General features: G+C 39.9%; 1 protein-coding gene across 1 annotated transcript in view; it reads right to left on the reverse strand.

Annotated features, from left to right (window-relative positions):
* ADARB1 (adenosine deaminase RNA specific B1) overlaps positions 1–20,540 on the reverse strand; it is a 37,881-nt gene that overhangs the window by 12,376 nt on the left and 4,965 nt on the right. The window contains exons 2-6 of the mRNA XM_029283407.1: positions 13,982–14,910; positions 9,856–9,970; positions 8,254–8,422; positions 3,480–3,628; positions 2,397–2,565 (exon numbers count right to left, since the gene is read on the reverse strand). Of these exons, the coding sequence (XP_029139240.1) occupies positions 2,397–2,565; positions 3,480–3,628; positions 8,254–8,422; positions 9,856–9,970; positions 13,982–14,910 (1,531 nt within the window). The remainder of the gene's footprint in view (positions 1–2,396; positions 2,566–3,479; positions 3,629–8,253; positions 8,423–9,855; positions 9,971–13,981; positions 14,911–20,540) is intronic.

Raw genomic sequence — 20,540 nt, forward strand, 5'->3', positions numbered from 1 at the left:
ATAAGTGAAAAATGGTCATAAGCCACTTTATTCAGTGCCTTTGTAACTTCGAACAGTCACTAAGTTAACTGTTGTAAGTCGAGGACTACTGTACTTTATCACTTTTTTCCTTTTTGGGGGGGTCATCAAGTTTTTGACACCTTGCTAGGCGACTGGAAAAGCCCTGAGTTAGAGCCGGGCTTTTCAACCTTTTCACCAACTGTACCACTGTTAGAAAATGGCAATATTCAAGTACCATCAGTAACCTAGCAAGGTGTCAAAAACTTGATGACCAAAAAAAAATGGAAAAAAGTGATAAAGTACAGGTAGTCCGCACCCCCCTTTAATATCATCTCTACCGCCACCCCCTTTAATATCATCTCTTCCCCCACTCCCTTTAATATCACCTCTTCCCTCACCCCCTTTAATATCATTTCTACTGCCACCCTCTTTAATATCATCTCTTCCCCCACCCCCTTTAATATCATCTCTTCCCTCACCCCCTTTAATATCATCTCTACCATAGCCATGCCCACCCAGTGGGCCACGCCCACCCAGCACCCGGGTTGCAATTTGAGCACTCGGTCTCTAAAAGGTTCGCCATCACTGATCTATCGGAACTATGACACATCAATTTTTGAGGGCTGAGGATATTAACAAAGTACTTGATCATGTTTATTTGACTGACCATTGCCCTTTCTGGCTTATTAAGTGGAATAATGGGGAACATGACCTGCTGATCCATGTTGTTGTAAATTCCTCTTTTATGGCACCTTTAAAGATGACTTTTGTAAAACCTACCATAAACCTAATATACTGGCTCCTAATACTCCTTTCTGATGTCATTGATCAAAATATTTTTCTAGATAGGATATCTGAGTTGGGAGATGAAGGAACTGCAGTAGAATGGTTCTACTAGTAATTGGATAGGTGATTTCAGGAAACTATTACTCTGCCCAGGATGATTATGCTAGGGTGATCCTCAGGTTCCTTTTATTTCCCATGCTTTTTTTAAATTTTGGTATAATTAATTTTTAACTAGCGTCATAGGCTTATGGACTGCATGAGGCTTATAAACTGGGGTCCTAAGTCAAGATGAAGATACTGTTTTAAGTGGGTCAGCCATCCAGTTAAACGGTGTTCAACCATTGACCTCTGTCTGAACTGAGCCTTGAAACACCAGCAAGCAATGAAATTGGCAAAATGTTGGCATAATAACTGGTCCTACAAGTGTATATACTACACTGATTTAGAGTAAAAAAAAAAAGACTAATTTACAGAGGTGAAAGGTTTCATTTCATTGGCTACCAAGAGCTCTTAACACAATATATTTTTTTTACATGTAACATGTGATACAGAGTCTCAACATCCACAGATAAATATTTATGGTAGCTTAATATGCACTTTAGTAAAACTTGAAAGGATTCCAGATTTAATCATATTAGCCAAATAAAATTAAATGCAGTTGAACTATTCTGAGTAGTATAATCAAGTTGGGATACACAGAATTGATTTTTATACATTTTGAGTATCATATGCTTCTAACATTTCTTCCATATGTCTTGTTGATACAACTCTGATTGACATGTTTAAGTTTGTGGTTTAAGCTTAGAGTAGGTTCAAAAGAGTAGAAGGGCTATAATATTGTGGAACTTATGCTTTGCATGTAAGTCTCATTTTAGAATTTCCAATGTACTATGAAGTATAATTAGGTTATACTTAAACAAATTATAATTTGTGTTAAAATACATTTCAAATCATTATTTTTAAATCACATATCATTGAAAAAATTACAGTCACTATATCTCTTGCTTTACAAAAATATGACAAGATTGAACATCATATATCAACTGATTTATAAGAAATACTTAATATTTGATCAAAGAAATCATGAGTAAATAAACATTCTTCTTCTGGCAGTAAGTGATATTTCCAACTTAAAGCCTTCAGCAGACAGGAAAGTACATGCTATTATCTCCTTTTGTCAATTTTCTCCTATATTTTTCTCTGAAAATTTAAGATAAACTATCCCAAAGCAGCTATAATCTATGAGAACCAACAGGATGAAGTTGTCGGGGATTGAAAGAGAGAGCACAGTATCATCTGCCTTAAGTTCTTTTAGATAGATAAGCAAGAGAGGACTCCATCTGTATCTAAAAACGTTCAAAATATGCCAATTCATGTGAGGCGAGGGGGGGGCATACCCAGGTCATGCAAGAGCTGCTGAAGGTCTGGATAAGGCTGCACATAAAAATCTGTGGGATGGTTTTGCTTTTTTAAAAAGGACTTAACATACTGGTGTTACTTTCAAAACTCTCTCAAAATGAAAACTGATAATGTCCCTCCTATGTCCCCGAGCCATAAAATGCTGTCCACCCCAATTTGAAATAGTATATCAATGTAAAAAGATAGCTTACCTAGCTATCTTATCACTGCAAGACATAGTAAGTAACCTCTCTCCCTGAAGAACTCCATCCCACGTCTGGATCGTAGTTGTAGTACGGACAGGGATCGTTCCTTCCCCAGATTCAATTTTTGTCCGTAGTTGACCCCTTGCTTTCCGGTTTGGGTGTCTGTCTCCTTGATCTGAATCATGGAAGCCACCATAGTTACAAAACAAAGCATAAAAGATAAACATTACTTTTAATACAACTATAAAATTTATACATATATTATATGTATTATTTACTTATTATTTATTTTATTTATATGGCATCTTTATTCAACTCAACGTGGCAAGCATACTTTCTCTTCCTATTTTTCCCACAACAACCGTACTGTGAGATGAGTTGGCCTAAGAGAGAGTGACTGCCCCAAGTTCACCCAGTGGGTTTTCATGGCAGAAGGGGACTAGAACTCACAGTCTCCCAGTTTCTAGCCTGGTACCTTAACCACTAGAGCAATAATATTAAGCATTATTTTTATTTATTATTTCAGCCAGGGAATTGACAGAACAGGAAAACAACACAAAATGTAGTGCAATTAGAAAACTTATTGTGTGCAATAATAATTTTACCCAGCATTTTATACACATAAAATTGATAATATTATCTAACCTTCACTGTTAACATTTCATGTATTCAAATCAAAGTAACCTTAGGATTTTTTAAAAAAAACTACCTATAACTTACATATTTCAAAGTAATTTACATACAGAATTAAAGCCACAATAAATAAGCTGTTGTAGGAATGAATGGGTTATTACTATTCTTTACAATTATTTTATATAGTTATTTACAATTAAATAAATAAATTCTATACAGATATAAATTGTGTATCTTGCATGTGTGTTGAATAATGATAATCAAATCATAGATTAATTCAAATACATTTTTTATGATGTATGAAGGGGCCAAAAGTGGGGTCAGTTGTTTGTTTTATATTAAGGGACTTAGTTGATTTTGATTTTAGAAACTAGAAGAACTCTCTTTGGCTTTATCTAAATAAACTCTTTTGCTTTGGCTTTATTGAAATAATCTCCACCAGAGAACCATTTATACCTTCTTGGGCAGCTTCATGTGGTGAAAATATCCGAGCATCACCACAAGGGGAGGTGCTAATATAGAGATGAAACTGCACATTTTCATCCAATTTAAAACCACCTTGTTCTGACTTGATAAAAATAGATTTTTGCTGGTCTTCCTTATTGCTGAAACAAAGAGGGAAATTCAGGTTGTGTGGAAATATATGCATCAACAAAACCTAAAATTTAGCATAACTAGTTCAAAGATGTTACGATACAGTTATATATTTATTGTAATAAATCAAAGGGAATACTGGGAGGATTGCCAATAGAAGTAAATTATTCTGTAGATAATTAAGATTTTTTGCTTTAGTAATTTAGCAGCAAACCTTACATTCAGTCATGGAATATATCAAAGGAAATTACAAACGACTGTTGTTCACTTACAACTTAGACAAAAACTGGTTATAAACAAATGGCTGAAATGCAGCCTCTGAAACCAACCAAAGAAAAATTAGAAAGAACATTGACTCATAAAATTTATGGGCAATGTCTATAAATTTCTCCAAACACACCCGATTCAGTACTCACTTCCAAATACCAAAGTGCAGAAGCAACCTCTTTGGACATACATACACCAAGCTAACACTTAGCCATGTATTCAAAATAAAAACATCCATCTATACTCTCATATCCACCAACGCTTCAATGTCATCTAACAGAGTAATTTTTACCTCCCTGGAAAAATATCACAGGATGCCGCATTTTTCCACCCCAAATCATCTCAGGGTCTTTCAATTACCATTATTGTGGTGGGGAAAGAAATAGTGAATTTAAGACAGCTTCACAAAAAGTGGAGTGGATGACCACAGAGGAATGAAGAGCCAGCAAGTGGACTGGCTCTTCCTCTCCAAACAAGGAGACAACTTGAAATTGCCCACAAGTGCTCCCAACAATTACTCCTCATGAGTACAGTGGTCTCCAGGGAGTTTGGAGCTCTGGGAGATGAGCAATTAACCACCTTGCTCAAACAGCAGTCAGGACCTTCGAAAGAACATTGGGTTCACATATTTTCTTTTTTTAAACCCTTTTGGACATTACTTGTTAATTGCTTTTCTGCTATTACCAGTAGGCACCTTGGATTTACAAATTTTACAGTACCAGATGAGTTTCCTTTAATCATTATCAAGAGAAGCTTTAACTATAAGCTTAAGAACTTAATTTTTTTAATAAACAGCAAAAGATTATTAAAAATTTGACTTTGGAAAGTTACAAATTGGCTAATGATACAGATAACTTTGAAATAAGATTTTGGACTTAATAATAAAGAATCCTTCACCAGGAGAATGTTTTTGTTTTGAATTTCGGAAAAAAACATGATAAAATTAAAAACTGGACACAAGAAGAAACTAGGGGGAGCTAAAGATTATAGCTAAAGGAGAAGAACACTCAAACTCAACTCAAAATTACAGAATGAAGCAAAATATTTTAACATTGGACATATTGAAGGATATTTTGAATAAAAAGATTTTATGGACGAAGAACAAGTTTTAACTGTCAAGATTAAGAGTGATTTGAAAGTGGATTTAAAAATGACAGACTACATGGAAAAAAATATTACACTGGACATACAAAAGAAATCAGCTGACTGATGTCTTAATAATTAAAAGGGATATATAAATAACAAACCAAGAAACTGACATGGATAATTTCCCTATATTAGTTTTACAAAAAAGGCCTGTTAAAGATTTAAAGTATTTTGTGAGAAAGGACAAAAAATTAAAAGAAATAAAGTTCTATGATATTATTTATACGGATTAAAGATCAAGATTGCTAAAAATAAAACAGTTGATTTATTTGATGAAGGTTAAAATAGATATGCCTCTGCTGCTTCCACATTTTCCCTTAACATTTCTCTCAATAAAAAGAAACCTATAACATACATTGGGCTGGGATAGATTGACTAATCAAAAGGCTTCCAGTGAGCTTCTGGGGCTGAGGGTGGATTTGAACCTGGCTCTCCCCAGGGTTAATGCCAATTCTACACTTTAATTATTATGCCACAATAGCTCTGATTTCTATAGCAGGCTTTAAAAGACTTGTGGGTTCTTATGCAATAACTTTTTTATAGGCAGTTGAACTAAGTTGCTAAAAGTAGTATTAGTTATTTATGTGACCTATAGAATAATTTGAATTTGCTTTAGACCAATGAAAGGCCACATTAAATAACGAGAAATTCAGAACATCCTGTTTATAATGTAATTTTCTATTTATAACAATTTTCAAGTCACTTCCCTCTCTCTCCATTGTTATAATGATTAAGTTTGAAGTATATTTCTTTAATACTGTTGAATATATTCATACTTTGCTTTAATTAATTTTATTTATAGTGTTACTATACTAAACTAAGAAAAAATGATCTGCTTTAGTTATTTTACATTCAATTTGCTTAAAACCTAATTTTCTGTTTGACCCAAGATTAAAAGCTTTCTATGATTTTGAAGTAGCTTAAGAAAATTTGATGTCAGTTTTGCAGCTGTGTCTATGTCCTATTGACTTATTTGTGCTGGAAATGTGAATGAAGACAATCAATAAAAATGTATTTTCTATATAGTACACATCCAGGAAGATATTAATTTTATAGTATGCATTACCAATCTTAACTCTCAAAAATTCTTCATGAGGAGTTCTGCAAAATAAATTCAACAAGAAAACAGACAACCTGGCATCTTCTGTCAAGCACAAAAATCTTTCATCTCATATTACTGATGTGAAGATCAGGGGAAAACTTGAGCATAAATAGCCTTAACCACCTTATGGAAACTAGGACCAAATTAACTTACAACAGATATAAGTTCAGCAACCAAAGACTATCTCTGAATCAACTGGTAATACTACAAATTCCCTTTCGGGATTTAAGATGATAGATATTAATGTTCTTATTTCCTCAGAAGACAAGCAGTCATACAATTTGCTTCTAAGTATTTCAGAAACTTTCATATATGATTAGAATAGTTTTAAAAGTTATTTGTAACATCTCAAGAGGAAACACATGAGACAATCTATGACATCTTGAGATTCCACCCAACATTTACTAATAGATCCTTGTCCATTTATGACTGCTGGTGTATATTTCAGTTCCTGCATATGTTTTTACTTAAGCCATTCATTCAGTATGACTCCTCTATATTATGAATCATTTAAAAATAATGGGGACTACTTTTATATAAGGACTTTTATATTCTCTCTATCTATAGCTATATAACTATGCATATATACTTATACACATATATAACTATAACAAATGTTGTTCTAATACAAATAATACATTCGATAGATACCAAGGATGTCCATAGAATTATGCATTATGGACAGAGAATCTCTTGAGAAGAGCTTCATGCCATAGTCCATGCAGAGCATGCATTATTTATTTCATTCAATTGATGCATTATTATTAATTTATTGAATCCTATCTTTCAGTTAGATTAGCACTCAGGGTACCTAATAATAGTCACAACATAAACATCTTAAACAGATGCTAATAATTAAAAGTTTAGGGAAAAGATATTACTTCACAAAATCCATAAAGAGTGAGGATCAATATAAATCATTTCATAGCTTGGGAGCAACAGAAGAGAAGATTTCCTGCTTGCTAAATAAATGAGATTCAAGCAGTAGGGGGAGCCTCAGAAAAGCATCTCCTTCTGAGGCTTTGTATCTAGTCAGGTTTCACAACAAAAGAGATGGTCCTTCAGATAGTCACGGACTATCCTGCTTGCCAAGGATTCAGGTGTCAAGATTGAATTGCTAAGATGCTTGCTAGCCTCTGTCGCTACTCAACTTGCTATAGAAACAGGGGGGAGGGGCTGCTTGGGAGACAGGGGATTTTTAAGAAGCCATCTACAAAAACAGATGTCTGACAGAGAAGAGGACTGTTCTCATAACAAACCAAAGGAATATTATTGGGCAAGTGAACCCTTGGTGGGTGGGAGTTATGGAGAGCTATTGTTAACAAACCAGATTTTCCCATGGGAAACTTAGAGCTGATTTTGCTTCTTCAGTACTGAGATGTATATTCAATAAAGTTTATCTTTTATGGCACCTCAAAGCCGTAGAGTTTCCTCAAAGCTCTAAACAGGCTTTAAATGATAACATCCACAGTATAATGTGATGGTGCTAAAATCATGATAAATATGATGACTTCATTATTAAAATCACAATTACCTATGTGTCTCCTAACATAACGGGCCCCCTTGGCCTTCCTGCAGATACTCATGGCTTTGAAAGTTATATTAATGTTTTAAAATGTGTACAATAAGCAACTAGCAATCGTGTACTGTTCATTTGTATCTTTAACAGCCAAACTGCTGCATTTTGCACTGACTGCAATTCCCAGAAATTTTAAAGTGTCTTACATAGATAGTGCTGCATTATTTAAGATGGGATACAGCCAAGCATAAATTAATGGTTAAAGATTGAAATTATTTTATAAATTATTGAAAGACTGAGGACCCCCGTACCTATCTAAGAGCAATCTCCTGAAAATCTATAGAATGCTGCTCCATTAAAACTGATAGTAGTACAAAATTATTTCCTATATGGGTTATCTCAGAGATAGAAAGAAGCATTAGTTCAATTGCTATTATCTGAAAGTATCAAATCAAACCATTGTTTTTCCAGATTTAGGTCTTAGCATCTTATAAGTGTACTATGTCTTCATAGAAATTTGTATGAGCACAATATTCTGTGATCCTATCCATAGTGTGATTGATAGAACCTGCCTCTGTAGAGTAAAAGTCCTTTGAACTTACCTTAAATGTAGTTCAAGTTGTGTATAAAGAAATTTAAGTAGGCATCTCCGAGCTATAATTTCTGCATGGCAATCATTCAAAGCAAGACCACGGTCACTCATATATTCTCCATTAATACATTTTGTTCCTGTAGAAACACTTATAACCTGAGCGTCTTTCACATCCGTACCTGGAAAATCAGTTTCAGGAGAAAAGACTTACAGAAAGTTTTTCTCCCCAGTCATCTTAAACATGTAGCCTAATGGATACTATCTAATAAAAATAATTTAATAATTAATGATTTAAATAATTACATTGAGTTAATTTTCAATTCTAAATAATTCTGAACTCTAAATTAATCACAGATATTTGAAGTTGAATACACAGATATTTCTGTATGGATTGCCTTTCAAATTTTGGAATCATATAAAACTGAGTAAATTATTAATTTGCATAGTCTGGATTTTATACATTATATTGTCAAACCATACAGCTATATGCATTCTTGGATGGACTGAAAATATCTGTACAATTAAGTCATTACTAGATTTAGATTACATACAACACTGATCAAGCTATTTGTTTAAATCCATATCAGATACAGTGGGGCTAGGTGAAAGTTTGTGAATTTTAGAGAAAAAAATATTTAGTTTCCAGCCTTGCAGTCTCAGGCATTTTTTGTTCTATCTGAGTTTTCAATTAAACTATGAGTTGAATTTTTCATGCAATTCAGGATAGTAGATTTGGTTGTCTATGGGCAACATCATTTAAAGTACCAGATTCTAATTTGTGGAACTTGAACAAATATGAAATGACATTAACTATAAATTTAAACTGGGAATGTTTTTATCACCATTTTATTTACATATTTTAATCAATGTGATTAAAAATAAATATATTTATTCATTATAATTGTTAACTAACTGAAATATATATGGGCATGAATAAAACACAACTTTCTAGAAGTCAGAGAGTTTAAGAGTCTTACTGATTCCTTTTTTCTGCCTTGTTCAATTTTTCTCTCTCATTCAATATATAATTTATTTCACTAGTGCAACAATCAATTCTATTTATGGGACAATCATATGTTTATGGATTATAGGTGCCATGCCAACAGAATGTATTTAACTCAGTGAATTCCAGTCCATTGGGGTCAAAATATCTCTACCCTTTTAGTACTGAATATATCATGGATAAAATATACATGATTATAACAGTGAAACTATCAATGATTTTTTAAGCTGTACTGTTTGATTAATAGCATTGCTGTTGTTAAAATGTTATTATGTTAAATTTGGGATAATATAGTATTTAATTATTATAAATAGCTACTTCATGTATATGATTAAGCAAAAGACAAAGAGGGTTTTAAAATTAAAAATAAAACAATGATTTGCATACATATGTATACATGCCCAATAATGGTTAATATTAAAATATAACATTTAAAGCTTAGAATTAAATATGAATTACTAATTATAACTTTTGGCATGAAGAGATTTTACATTATTAAATATGGGAAAGAAAGGGACAATATCTATTTACCTTGATCACTCTATTTTTTATACAAACAAGGGGATAAAGAACCCAGCTGCATGGCAGGTTGGTCTTGTTTTGTTTTACCTGTTGTCATGACAACACCGGCTAGCACTTTTCTACGTGCATGAGGTGATGTAAAGTTATCTGTCAAATCGCTGAATTTCTCTACGACCAAGCGTGCAACAGCATCAGCTAAAACCTGCAAAAATCATATTGGTATGTTGGACAATTCAGAAACACAAATCTATTTCTTAGTTAAAAATGAACACTAAAAACCTGCCCTAACAATGTTAAAATTAATTTATCCATTTGCACTGCATTATCATACTATGTTCTATGACATCCCTTAGAACAGAACAGATAATTGGAAACTGGAAGGATGACCCAGATATACTGTAAAATTAAAGGGAATTAAAAAGGGATGACTATGGATTACATACATATTTGGCTAGAAAATCACCCAAGTATAAAAATTGATTGAAAGGAAGATTCTGCTTCAGAGAGGTCAGTCCTATATCATATAATGGATGACATTCATTATGATTTTTATCAAAATCACAAAAAATGTTGAGTAAAGTATTTCAAATATCTTAAGAATAAAAGATTCTTTTTAAAAAATCAAATGAAGAGTTTTTAAATTATCAAAGTACTAGAGAGGGTAACTATGAAATACACATTGAATATAAACAATAAATGCTTTACAAACAAATTAAATTAAATCTATGAGCAAAACTGCACTGAAGTGGAATTTGTTTTCTGCCTGAAAAGTCTCATGAAGATCTAGCAAGGCAAAAAGACACTAGTGACAACATCTCCAGTGGTTCAGACAGTTCTTGGTTCGGCATCCCAGGATTCTTGGCCTTACCTCTACAATCAGCCGGTGGCCATGTAGTACTAGGCTCAGCACAGTGGTGGGATTCAGCTGGTTCGCACTGGTTCGGTAGAACTGGTAGCTAATTTCTTTTGAGTTCAGAGAACTGGTTGACACGTGGCAGAAACGCCACCCCCTCCCGCCCCCAATTGGACCCATGCGACACCTTCTTTCCAGCTCCAACGCGGTCCTCTGTCACTTCCTCCGCCGCCGTGAGCAGTCCCACAAACAAAAGAAGTTTATGGGACTAAAAAAAAGTCCAATCAATCAATTCCAACTTCGCGACATTTTTTTTTTCACGAGAAGTTGGAATTGATTGATTGAACTTTTTTTTTTTAGCCACAAAACTTTTGTTTCTGGGACTGCACATGGCGGCGGAGGAAGTGACGGAGGAGCTGGAAAGAAGGTTAGAAAAGAAATGGTTTGGGAAGCGAGGGCATCTGGCCGGTGGTGGGGAGGGCAAGATCTCCAACTCCGCGGTGGCAGAGAAATGCTTTCCAGCTCCGGTGCTCTAACTGCCACTTTGGTGGCCGTGTGGGCAGAGCTGTGAAGAGGGCTTTGAAGTGGAGTGAAAGGGAAGAGGGTGGGTGGGCAGCTGAGGGGGGATCTGCCAAAGCCATCTGGAGGAGAAGATGAAAAGCAGCCCCTGCCTCGCCCTCCACCAGCAGTTTAGAGAAGCTGCCTTTGAGCTGGCGGGCCGGCCAGCCAAAGCTGAAGAGGCACTGCAGCGAGTCGTGCTCAGGAAAAGGAGAGCATGCGAGGCTGGGACAGGGGGGAGGGAAACCAGACATGCTGGGATGCATCTGGCCATGTGGGACCTCAGTGATTTAGTGGGCAGCTAGTTGAAGAGAGGGATGGTTGGGGTTCTGCCTGCTTTATTACGTGGCAGGCTATTAACAGGTAGCACATTCCTTTTCATTAAAAATTAAAAAAAATATTTTTTAATGAAATGGAGCAGGCTGCCTGTTAATGGCATGCCCCATAATAAAGCAGGCAGAACCCCGACCATCCCTCTCTTCAGCCAGCCACCCTCTAACTTTGGCTCCATAGGAAGAAGGCAGATATCAAATGGCGACTTATTATTTTTTTCTCCAACCGCCTGTGTCCGGTGTTAGAACTGTAGCTTTCAGGGAGACCATGTGGTCGAGGAAGGTACCACTTGTAATCAAAAACATAAAAGGCGCTGTCCTGAATCATGGCGAACTGGCCACGGAGCCCCATCGGCGCGGGAGGAGATAGCTCCAGGATGGCCGAAAGGGAGCCCACACCTGGCCCAGGCCTCGTCTGCTTGGCAGCCCTGACAGGGGTGGTGGCTGCTGCTGCTCTGAGCCCCTCAACCCACCGGCTACACAGGGAAGCAGGAGGAAGCGGCTGTGGTGATCCCTGCATTGGCTGGTCTGGCTGGCAGCAGCTCAAGAGTGAAGCTGTGCTGCCCATCCTTGTGCTGATGGGGGGGCTGGTAGGGTCCCAGCAGATGATGTACTGTGGAAGGGAAATGGCATACTGCTGGCCGGGCCTGGTGATGCAGGGATTGCTGCCACCTCCTTCTCCTCCTGCTTCCCTGCGTGATTGGCAGATGGTGCACTGCGGCGCCTGGGTAATGCATGGGGCTGGGAAGGAGGAGGAGGCAGCGGTGATCCCTGCATTGCCAGGCCCAGCCAGCAGCATGCCGTCTCCCTTCTGCAGCATAACATCTGCCGGGCCGGCAGTGGCAAGAGGCCAGGGATGCACACAGGACGATGTGGAGCGGCAGCAGTGAAGGGTGGGCATGCACCTTAATAAAGCAAGCAGAACCCTTCCCCCACTGCCGCCCCCACCAGCGCAAAGCTGGGAGGCACAGCTTCACTTCCGGAGCTGCTGCCGGCCAGGCCTGGGGATGCAGGGATCGCCACCACCGCCTCCTGCTTCCCTGCCTGGCTGGCCGGTCGAGGGGCTCAGAGCAGCAGCCACTGCCGCCCCCATCAGAGCCACCGAGCGGATGGGGCCCAGGCCAGGCAAGGGCCCACTTCCGGCTGTTCTGGGGCCGTCTCCGCCTGCGCCAATGGGGCTGCGGTGCAGGAGGGAGACAGCGACTGCTCTGATTCCCCCCCTGCCAGCCACTCCCCCTCCAGCCCCCTGCCCAGTGCCCCTTCTATGCAATCCTACGTGACCATGGTGTGGTCAAGAGGCTCAGCCAGCAGGCGCGTGGCTTTCCCCTGCAGAAGTGTCCCAGCCCTTTTGACCCCCCAGCTGGACCCCCTCACCTTCCCCCAGCCAGGACCTGCTGACCCGCCCACACTCCTGCACTCACCCCATTCCGAGACTCCTGCAGCCCCTCGCACCATACCCTCCTGCCCCTCCCCAGCTGGGACCTCCAGCAATTCCACAACTGGGAGCTCCTGCCCCCCTGCTGGGGCCTCCTGCCCCCACTCCAGCTGACCCCCCAAGCAGCCCACCCCAACCACAGCAGAGGGAAGGCAAGGCAATTGTTAAATTATTTGAAGCACTGGCTCAGAGGCAGTACAGAAACAATGAGAATAATTGTGATGTTTGTAAAATTATACAGAGGACTGCCATTTTTAGCAATATAGGATTCTGTAACCCTCAAGGGATCCAAATGTCCCAAAATCTAATATATCTAGGAACAGAGACAGGGCAGTTTTACCTCCTAAATGGTCAATGAACAATTGACCTGGTGATGGTACAAGCAGTGTCCTTCCTTATTACCATGTGCAGTCAGGGAAACAATGTGTTTGAGAGCTATTCTTTATTTAAAGAAATAGCAGCTACTCACATCTACCGTATGGGAGAAAAAAGATAAAATGGATGACTGAATACCAGTGTTGGTAGCAGCGTACAAAGTGATATGCTTATAAGGAAGTGACTACCACCACTTAGATGAGTCATCTCCAGTCTTGCTTACCTACAAGCAGTTACATGCTTTACCAACTGATTTTGGCAAGGCATTATTTAAGTTATACAACTTACCCATGGCTTTCTGGCAAACAACATTGCTATGATGTTTGCTCATAATGACAATACAATACTATAATAGTAGTTCCAACCTATCCTAAGCATGTTTCACTTTGCACAAAAATAGGATTGATCAAATCATACCTAGGCTCAGGATTACTATGCCTATTTTCTTAGCAATATAAAATATTCTCAGGAATAACAAAAAACATAACTTTTCCATAGCAATATACACAAAATATAATTAACAGACCTGGCAGAAATATATTAGTAGTATTATATATGAGAATTTTGTGGCTTTCCAGGTATGTTTAATTGGAATTACAATAAAACTATCCCAGCACTGTAAAAATTTGCAACATGAATACCCTATATTTTTTTTCTCACCTGTGGCAAGTGTAACTGGAGACCCTCACTAGGAATAGGTTGGTGAGATGGTGTTTGGTCCAGTTGCATATTAAACAAAGACGCGAGAGCTGACTGAGCTGCCCGAGCCTTTGCCAGTTTTTTGTTCCGTCCAGATCCTTCAAACATTTGGCCATCCACTGACACAGCCATTACAAAATTCTTGGCATGACTCTCTCCACTTTCTGAAATAAATTCATACTTTAATCCTGGTCGAAGTTCATTTAGTATCATCACTGGATTCTTCCCACTGGTTGATGCATATGGTGATGGGGCAGGGAGAGATGATTGGATAAAACTACTAGCCACAGCGGATGAGAGGCTAAAATCTGCACTGGAGTTAAAGGAGCCATCTCCATTGGATTCCAAGTAAAAGGAATGCTCAGACTGAACTGGATTTTCAAACCCATTGAAGAGAGTGTCTGAGAAATCGGCCTGGTCGGAAGTAAAGTCTGTATTTACCGAAAGAGTTCTGCCCATTGCTAGATGAGCTTCTGATGCATTCGGAAATTGAACAAAGGACCTCAGAGCTTTCTCAGCTGCATGGAGCTTTGCTTTCTTTTTTGTGGGGCCAGAACCTTCAAACATCTGCCCATTAACTTCTACCACCATCACAAAAATTGGAGCATGAACTGGTCCTGTTTGGGAGAGAAGCTTGTACTGTAAGCCAGGCTTGATTTCATTCAGCTGCATCAGGGCGTTTTTGGGCAGCACTGGACCTGGAGTTTTCTTTTTCTTCTTTGGGCGGAACTTGGAATGGCCATTGCTTCCCTCGTCCAACAGCCGCTTCCTGCTGCTAGTGCCTCCACCATTAGGGAGCTGATTCCCCTCCCCGGCACCTTGCACAGTCCCGTCTTTAGGTGGAATGTTGTCCATGTTGCGGTTCTCTTTAATATCAGTGTTGCCTGAACCTGTGGTGCCCAGAAAGAGTAACTTACAATGCCTTCGTTGCAGGACCTTGTAAATGTAAAATTTAGAGATTCCTTTATCTACCTTTGCAACTGGTTAAGTGATGTGTGCTCAAATATTATTGTTATTTATTAACCATATACACAAATTATTTAAATATTTTGTACTCAGTATTGACAAATATTTTTCATTTTGCAAGCAGAAAAGCTATTAAAATATATATTATAAATGACATCCTTAATTCTAAAATGAAAACAAACTGTCAGACAAGCTTTTTAGAAGCTATTTGCTCATCTCTATCACAAAAAAGAAAGTTCTTCCTTTGGGGAAAAAAATGACTGACAATCTAGTTCTTCAAATTGTAGTCTTGATACCAAGCTTCCCTATAAACTTTAACTTTCAGGATTCCTCTAAGAAGCCTTATATACACCAGCTCCTCTACACAACTGGATATTTACCTAGCCATTAAGTTTCCCTTCATATTAATGCTGAATGTATTAATGAAGGCATTTTAGAGTGCAGCTAGCAATTGCTACCTCACTCCCTTGAATGCATGAGGTGGTCCCTATGATGTATGAAATTGTTTCAAGTAAATTTCAGGACACACATTTTTTTAAAAAAAGTCACCTTTATTAAGAAAATATTTTTCTCATATTCATCACTATGCTTGCTTGGAGAACTAACTACCAAGAGATTTATCTGTAGACTTTTAATTGGATGTTTATTTAGAAACTTCAGTATCTATTATGCATGCTGAAGGTATAAAATTGGAAAATAGAGCTATATAGAAACTAGTCCCTGACAAAGATATTTGTATTTCCATGAAAAATGAAGATATCAATAGTCTCTGATTCTTTCAATGACACACACACACAAAATTGCTTTCAGGAATCCTAAAGGATGAAAGATAGAAAAGATAGACTAGTACAGAATAAGCAGTCTGCAACCACGTTTTACTTAATGCATGGAAAGGAAGCGGAAGAATTTCAAAGGAAGGAAAGATATTCTCCTGGCATTCATATAAGACTAAATAAAAATAAAAGAAAGAAATACATCACACTTTGATTTCCATCAAAGTACAATCTCTCATGACATGACATGAGTAGATATTTCTCAATTTAAAAATTATGTACATAAATGTATTACCTTGAGAAAATTACTATACACACACACAAACATACACACACATATATAGATATATGTATACATACATACACACACACACACACACACACACACACACACACACATGCATACATACAGGGGGGAGGGAGATAGACAAAGACAGAGAGACACAGAGAGGATAATTTTATACTAATTTTCAGAACCCATTTTCCATGGTGGGGAATCCATCTCATCTCTTTCCTATTTCTTTTTTTCTGACGATTCTGCCATTCCCCTGAGGGAGAGGGGGAAAGGCTCCGTGGTATGTTATTCTGCTTTGCTACAATGTATCCTTTCCGCTGTTCCTGCATGCTGACTCTTTGAACTGTCTCTCCCTTGATATTACCTTGGGGTAAGAAAGGAATGTGCCTCTGACCATCTGGCTTATCTCTTGCTGTGGAAGGGAAGGTGCGAAGACCCAACAACATCTACACAAGCATGGGACCTTCACAAGCATGGGACCCGGTTATCACCTCCTTTCCCATAGCAGACGTAACATCTGGGGATTGGCCCATTCAACCTGACCGGATGAACTATTGGGGTGGGTTTTGCTTGGGACTCGTTTAACCTATTGATCTGAGTGGGAAGCCCTCAGATCCTGCCTATCATGCCTGCTATCAGCTTCTCCTAATAAAAGTTCCTTTTGGAAAGAAACTGTTTCCAGGAGTCCTGCTTTCTTGGGATGAGGTTTTGAAGTGGGCCCTGACATTGCACAGGATCTGCAGTAATAGTCAGCCCGGAAGGAAGACCCTTACTGGAGACTAAGCAAATTATGTCAGATATCGGAACGGAAAAGGAAGAACCTGCCATGGAGGGCAGATGTCCCACCTAGCAGACCCCAGCCAATACAGTTCTCAATCCTAGAGCTCATCAGACAAGGTAGTGGTCGTGGAACCCCTGGCCAGCAAGTTGAACTGGCCGGAAGATATATTGATCAGAAATTTCAAGGATGGCCTGAATTACGACCTATACAATGTCTGCATCCCTCAAGGGGATCCAGACTGACTCCAAGAGTGGTACATTCTAGGCGAGGAAGCAGAGATTGATCAGGCCAAAAGACAACAGCGCAGAGGGAGATCTTGGTGAAAGTCGCCAGCAGAGCAACCCCGTGAACCAGCAAAACAACCACCCAGAGAATGACAGGATATTTCAAATGCGGGAAGGAAGGACATCGCGCTGCCAAGTGCTGCTCACGCACTCCCGTCCACAAACTTGACCGAGCCCCGGCTGGGAAGCCTGGAAAGACCCCAATAAAGCCGAAGGAGATGGCCATGAGGAGCATGGAGGTTGTTGAGTTCCCCACCCCATCCAAACAGGGAAAGGGAACTCCAATAGCATCAAGAGAGCCACCCGACTCGTCAGATGACAACTCGGAGGACGAAGCCCTGGTAAGTGGACCCATCGCGTTCCTCACCAGAACTGTAGAACTGTTTAGCCTCGGAATGTCCGAGAGAGTGGCACTCAGAACAATAGACTCTGGATGTACCCGTTGCCTCATAAGCCCAAAATTAGTGGGGAACTTAGGAATTCCAGTGAGGAGGCTGAAGAAACCGATCTCACTTGGTCAATTAGATGGGTCCATTGCAGGGGGGACACCAGCCACACTTGCCACACTGCCTGTCCAGCTCACCCTAGGGGATCACGAAGAGACTATAACGTTTGTTGTGACCCCTGGCATGGAGTGCCCCCTTATTCTAGGCATGGCATGGCTAGCCAAGTGGAACCTGTGGGTGGACTGGAGGACGAGAGAACTCAGATTCCCAGACAGTACAGTACAGTAAAGACCCCCGATTCAGCTTCGAAACAGGGGAAGCCCCTCCAAAAGAGCAGTGGTGGGAGGGGAAAAGGAGTTACAAGACATCCCAGAGGAATACAGGGACTTAGCTGAAGTGTTTAGCGATGAGAAATCTGATGAACTGCCTCCTCACTGACCCATGGACTGCTCCATCGAGATCCTCCCAGGGGCGAAATTACCGAAGCCAAAACTATATTCCATGAGCCCACGGGAGCTCAAGGAAATGCAAAAGTTCATAGACAAAAATTTGGAAAGAGGTTTCATCCAGCCGGTGAAACCAAAGACCGCAGCCCCAGTGTTATTTCAAGAAAAGATGGGACTCTCCGCCTCTGCATGGACTATAGATCTCTGAATGCAGTGAGCGAGAGTAACCTATACCCCTTCCCTCTCATGAAGGACAAGCTAGCACACCTATCAAAAGGAAAAATCTTTTCGAAACTGGACTTGAGAGAGGTGTATTACAGGATTAGAATTAAAGAAGGGGATGAGTGGAAAACCGTTTCAATTGCCCCTTAGGGTGTTACCAATTCAGGGTTTTATCCTCCAGCCTTCAAGGGGCACCCACAGTATTCATGCAACTAATAAATGACGTGCTCCAAGAGCACCTGTATAAGGGGGTGCTTGTTTACCTGGACAATATCCTGATATTCACTGAAACAAAAAAGGAACATGTGAAATTAGTCAGAACTGTGCTGAAAAAACTCCAGGCAGCTCAACTGTATGCTAAGCTGTCTAAGTGTGAATTTCATGAGGAAAAAATTGATTACCTGGGGTATCGCATCTCACTGAGTGGCATAAAGATGGACCCTGAAAAAGTCCGAGCTGTACTAGAATGGGCTCTGCCCCGCACCAAGAAGCAATTTCAAAGTTTCCTTGGATTTGCTAACTTTTACCGGCAATTCATCCCTTCCTTTGCATAGATTGCACTACCAATTACTAACTTGTTAAAGACAAAAGGGGAGGAGAAACTCAAATTGAGTCAGCCATTGATATGACAGTAGAATGTCAAACTGCATTTGAAAGGTTAAAAAGACTATTTTCCGCAGAGCCGGTTCTAAGGCACCCTGACACCGAAAAACCTTTCATAATTCAGGCTGATACTAGTGACATGGCTGTGGGGGCAGTACTATTACAAGAAAATGATGAAGGGAAATTGCAGCCTTGCACATACACATCAAGGAAACTCACAGAGGCAGAGCAAAGGTGGGCAGTTTGGGAGAAGGAGATTTACGCAGTCCGATAGGCACTTCTAACCTGGTGGCACTTCCTGGAGGGGAACAAAATTCCTTTCCAAGTGTGGACAGACCACAAAAGCCTGGAAGCACTAAAAACACCCAGGAAACTGACCCCTAAGCAAGTGAGATGGTCGCAACATTTCCACCGGTTTAATTTCACTCTAAAGCACTTACCGGGGGGGGGGGATTTCCTAGTGGATGTATTGTCCAGACTGCCTCAGTACAATAGCCACCAAACAGAAATAACAGACCCACTTATGCCAACAAAACACAAGCAGCACAAGTCACCACCTGAGCACAAGCCAAACTTCAAAAGCCCCTAGCGAGCCAAGCAGGGATTGAATTCAAAAAACCACTAGAAACCAACGAATGGTTCCTAAGCCACAAGAACCTATGCACCAAGTTACCATGGGCTGGAGGAAAGCTGTACATCCCAAAGAGCCAGAGTGTCATGCCTCTGTCCGAGCCTGAATCAGAGGAGGAAATAGAGCCGGCACAGGACCCTGTTGAGGCCCAGGAGGGAATGTCTGTGGCTTCGGAGGACTGTAGGGAGGAGCAGGCTGAGGCAGGCCAGGGCCCTTCAGGTTTGGAACACGGAAGGCAGAGTTCAGATGAGGAGCAAGGCACCCCCACCTGATCCTAGAGCAAGGAGAGCAGAGAGGAGAGAACAATGGAGGTAGGCTCAATTGCTTGGGAGGAGAGCGTCACGCCCCACTCCACAAGGCACACCTGGGGAATAAGATTTAAGGAGATGCTGTGGGGTGGGGCATTTGCCGGGAACAAACGTGGTACCTTGAGATAGTTGTGAATTGTGCTCTTGTCTTTGTTTAACTTGGACACTTTGAATTCCAGACAGTTGGTTTCCTGCTTCACGACTACAGACTGCATCTCTGAGTCTCTCCTTGCAGTCTGCAGGCAAGCTGAGAGTTAAAAGGACTCATTATGTTTCTGTTTTGTTTTCTTGTTATCTGTCTTGCCTTGAGGACATTGTAAACTTCTCTGGCTGTATTGCAATTGCCTTTAGCCAGAGGCAGCTGAAAGGAACATGTGTGTGTGCTTCGGCTGTACTCTTGCAGCATATGTAGGAGGTTTTGGGGAACATTGGCAGTGATTAAAGGACTGTTTCTCTTGCCAGCCGACTGCTTTGCCTCCGTTCGAGGCCCTGGGTCATCATACAGAGACTGACATTCATGCAGCTATGCCACGATTCAAAATCAACTGGTCATTTCAGATTCGTAAAAACATTGCACCTGGTGAAACGGCAGTTCTGGTGATCATCAATAAAAAAGGACATTGAAAGTTATGTGGCCAGTTGGTCAAACTCAGTACTGGAGCAGTATCTCCACTGCTTCATTAACTACCAGCAGGACAATTGGACCAACCTGCTCCCATTTGCAGAGGTCGCATATAACAATGCAGTGCATTCCAGCATGGGCTA

The sequence above is a fragment of the Protobothrops mucrosquamatus genome, unplaced genomic scaffold (assembly GCF_001527695.2).
Source record: "Protobothrops mucrosquamatus isolate PMUCROS unplaced genomic scaffold, P.Mucros_1.0 scaffold78, whole genome shotgun sequence".
Classification (NCBI taxonomy): Eukaryota; Metazoa; Chordata; class Lepidosauria; order Squamata; family Viperidae; genus Protobothrops; species Protobothrops mucrosquamatus.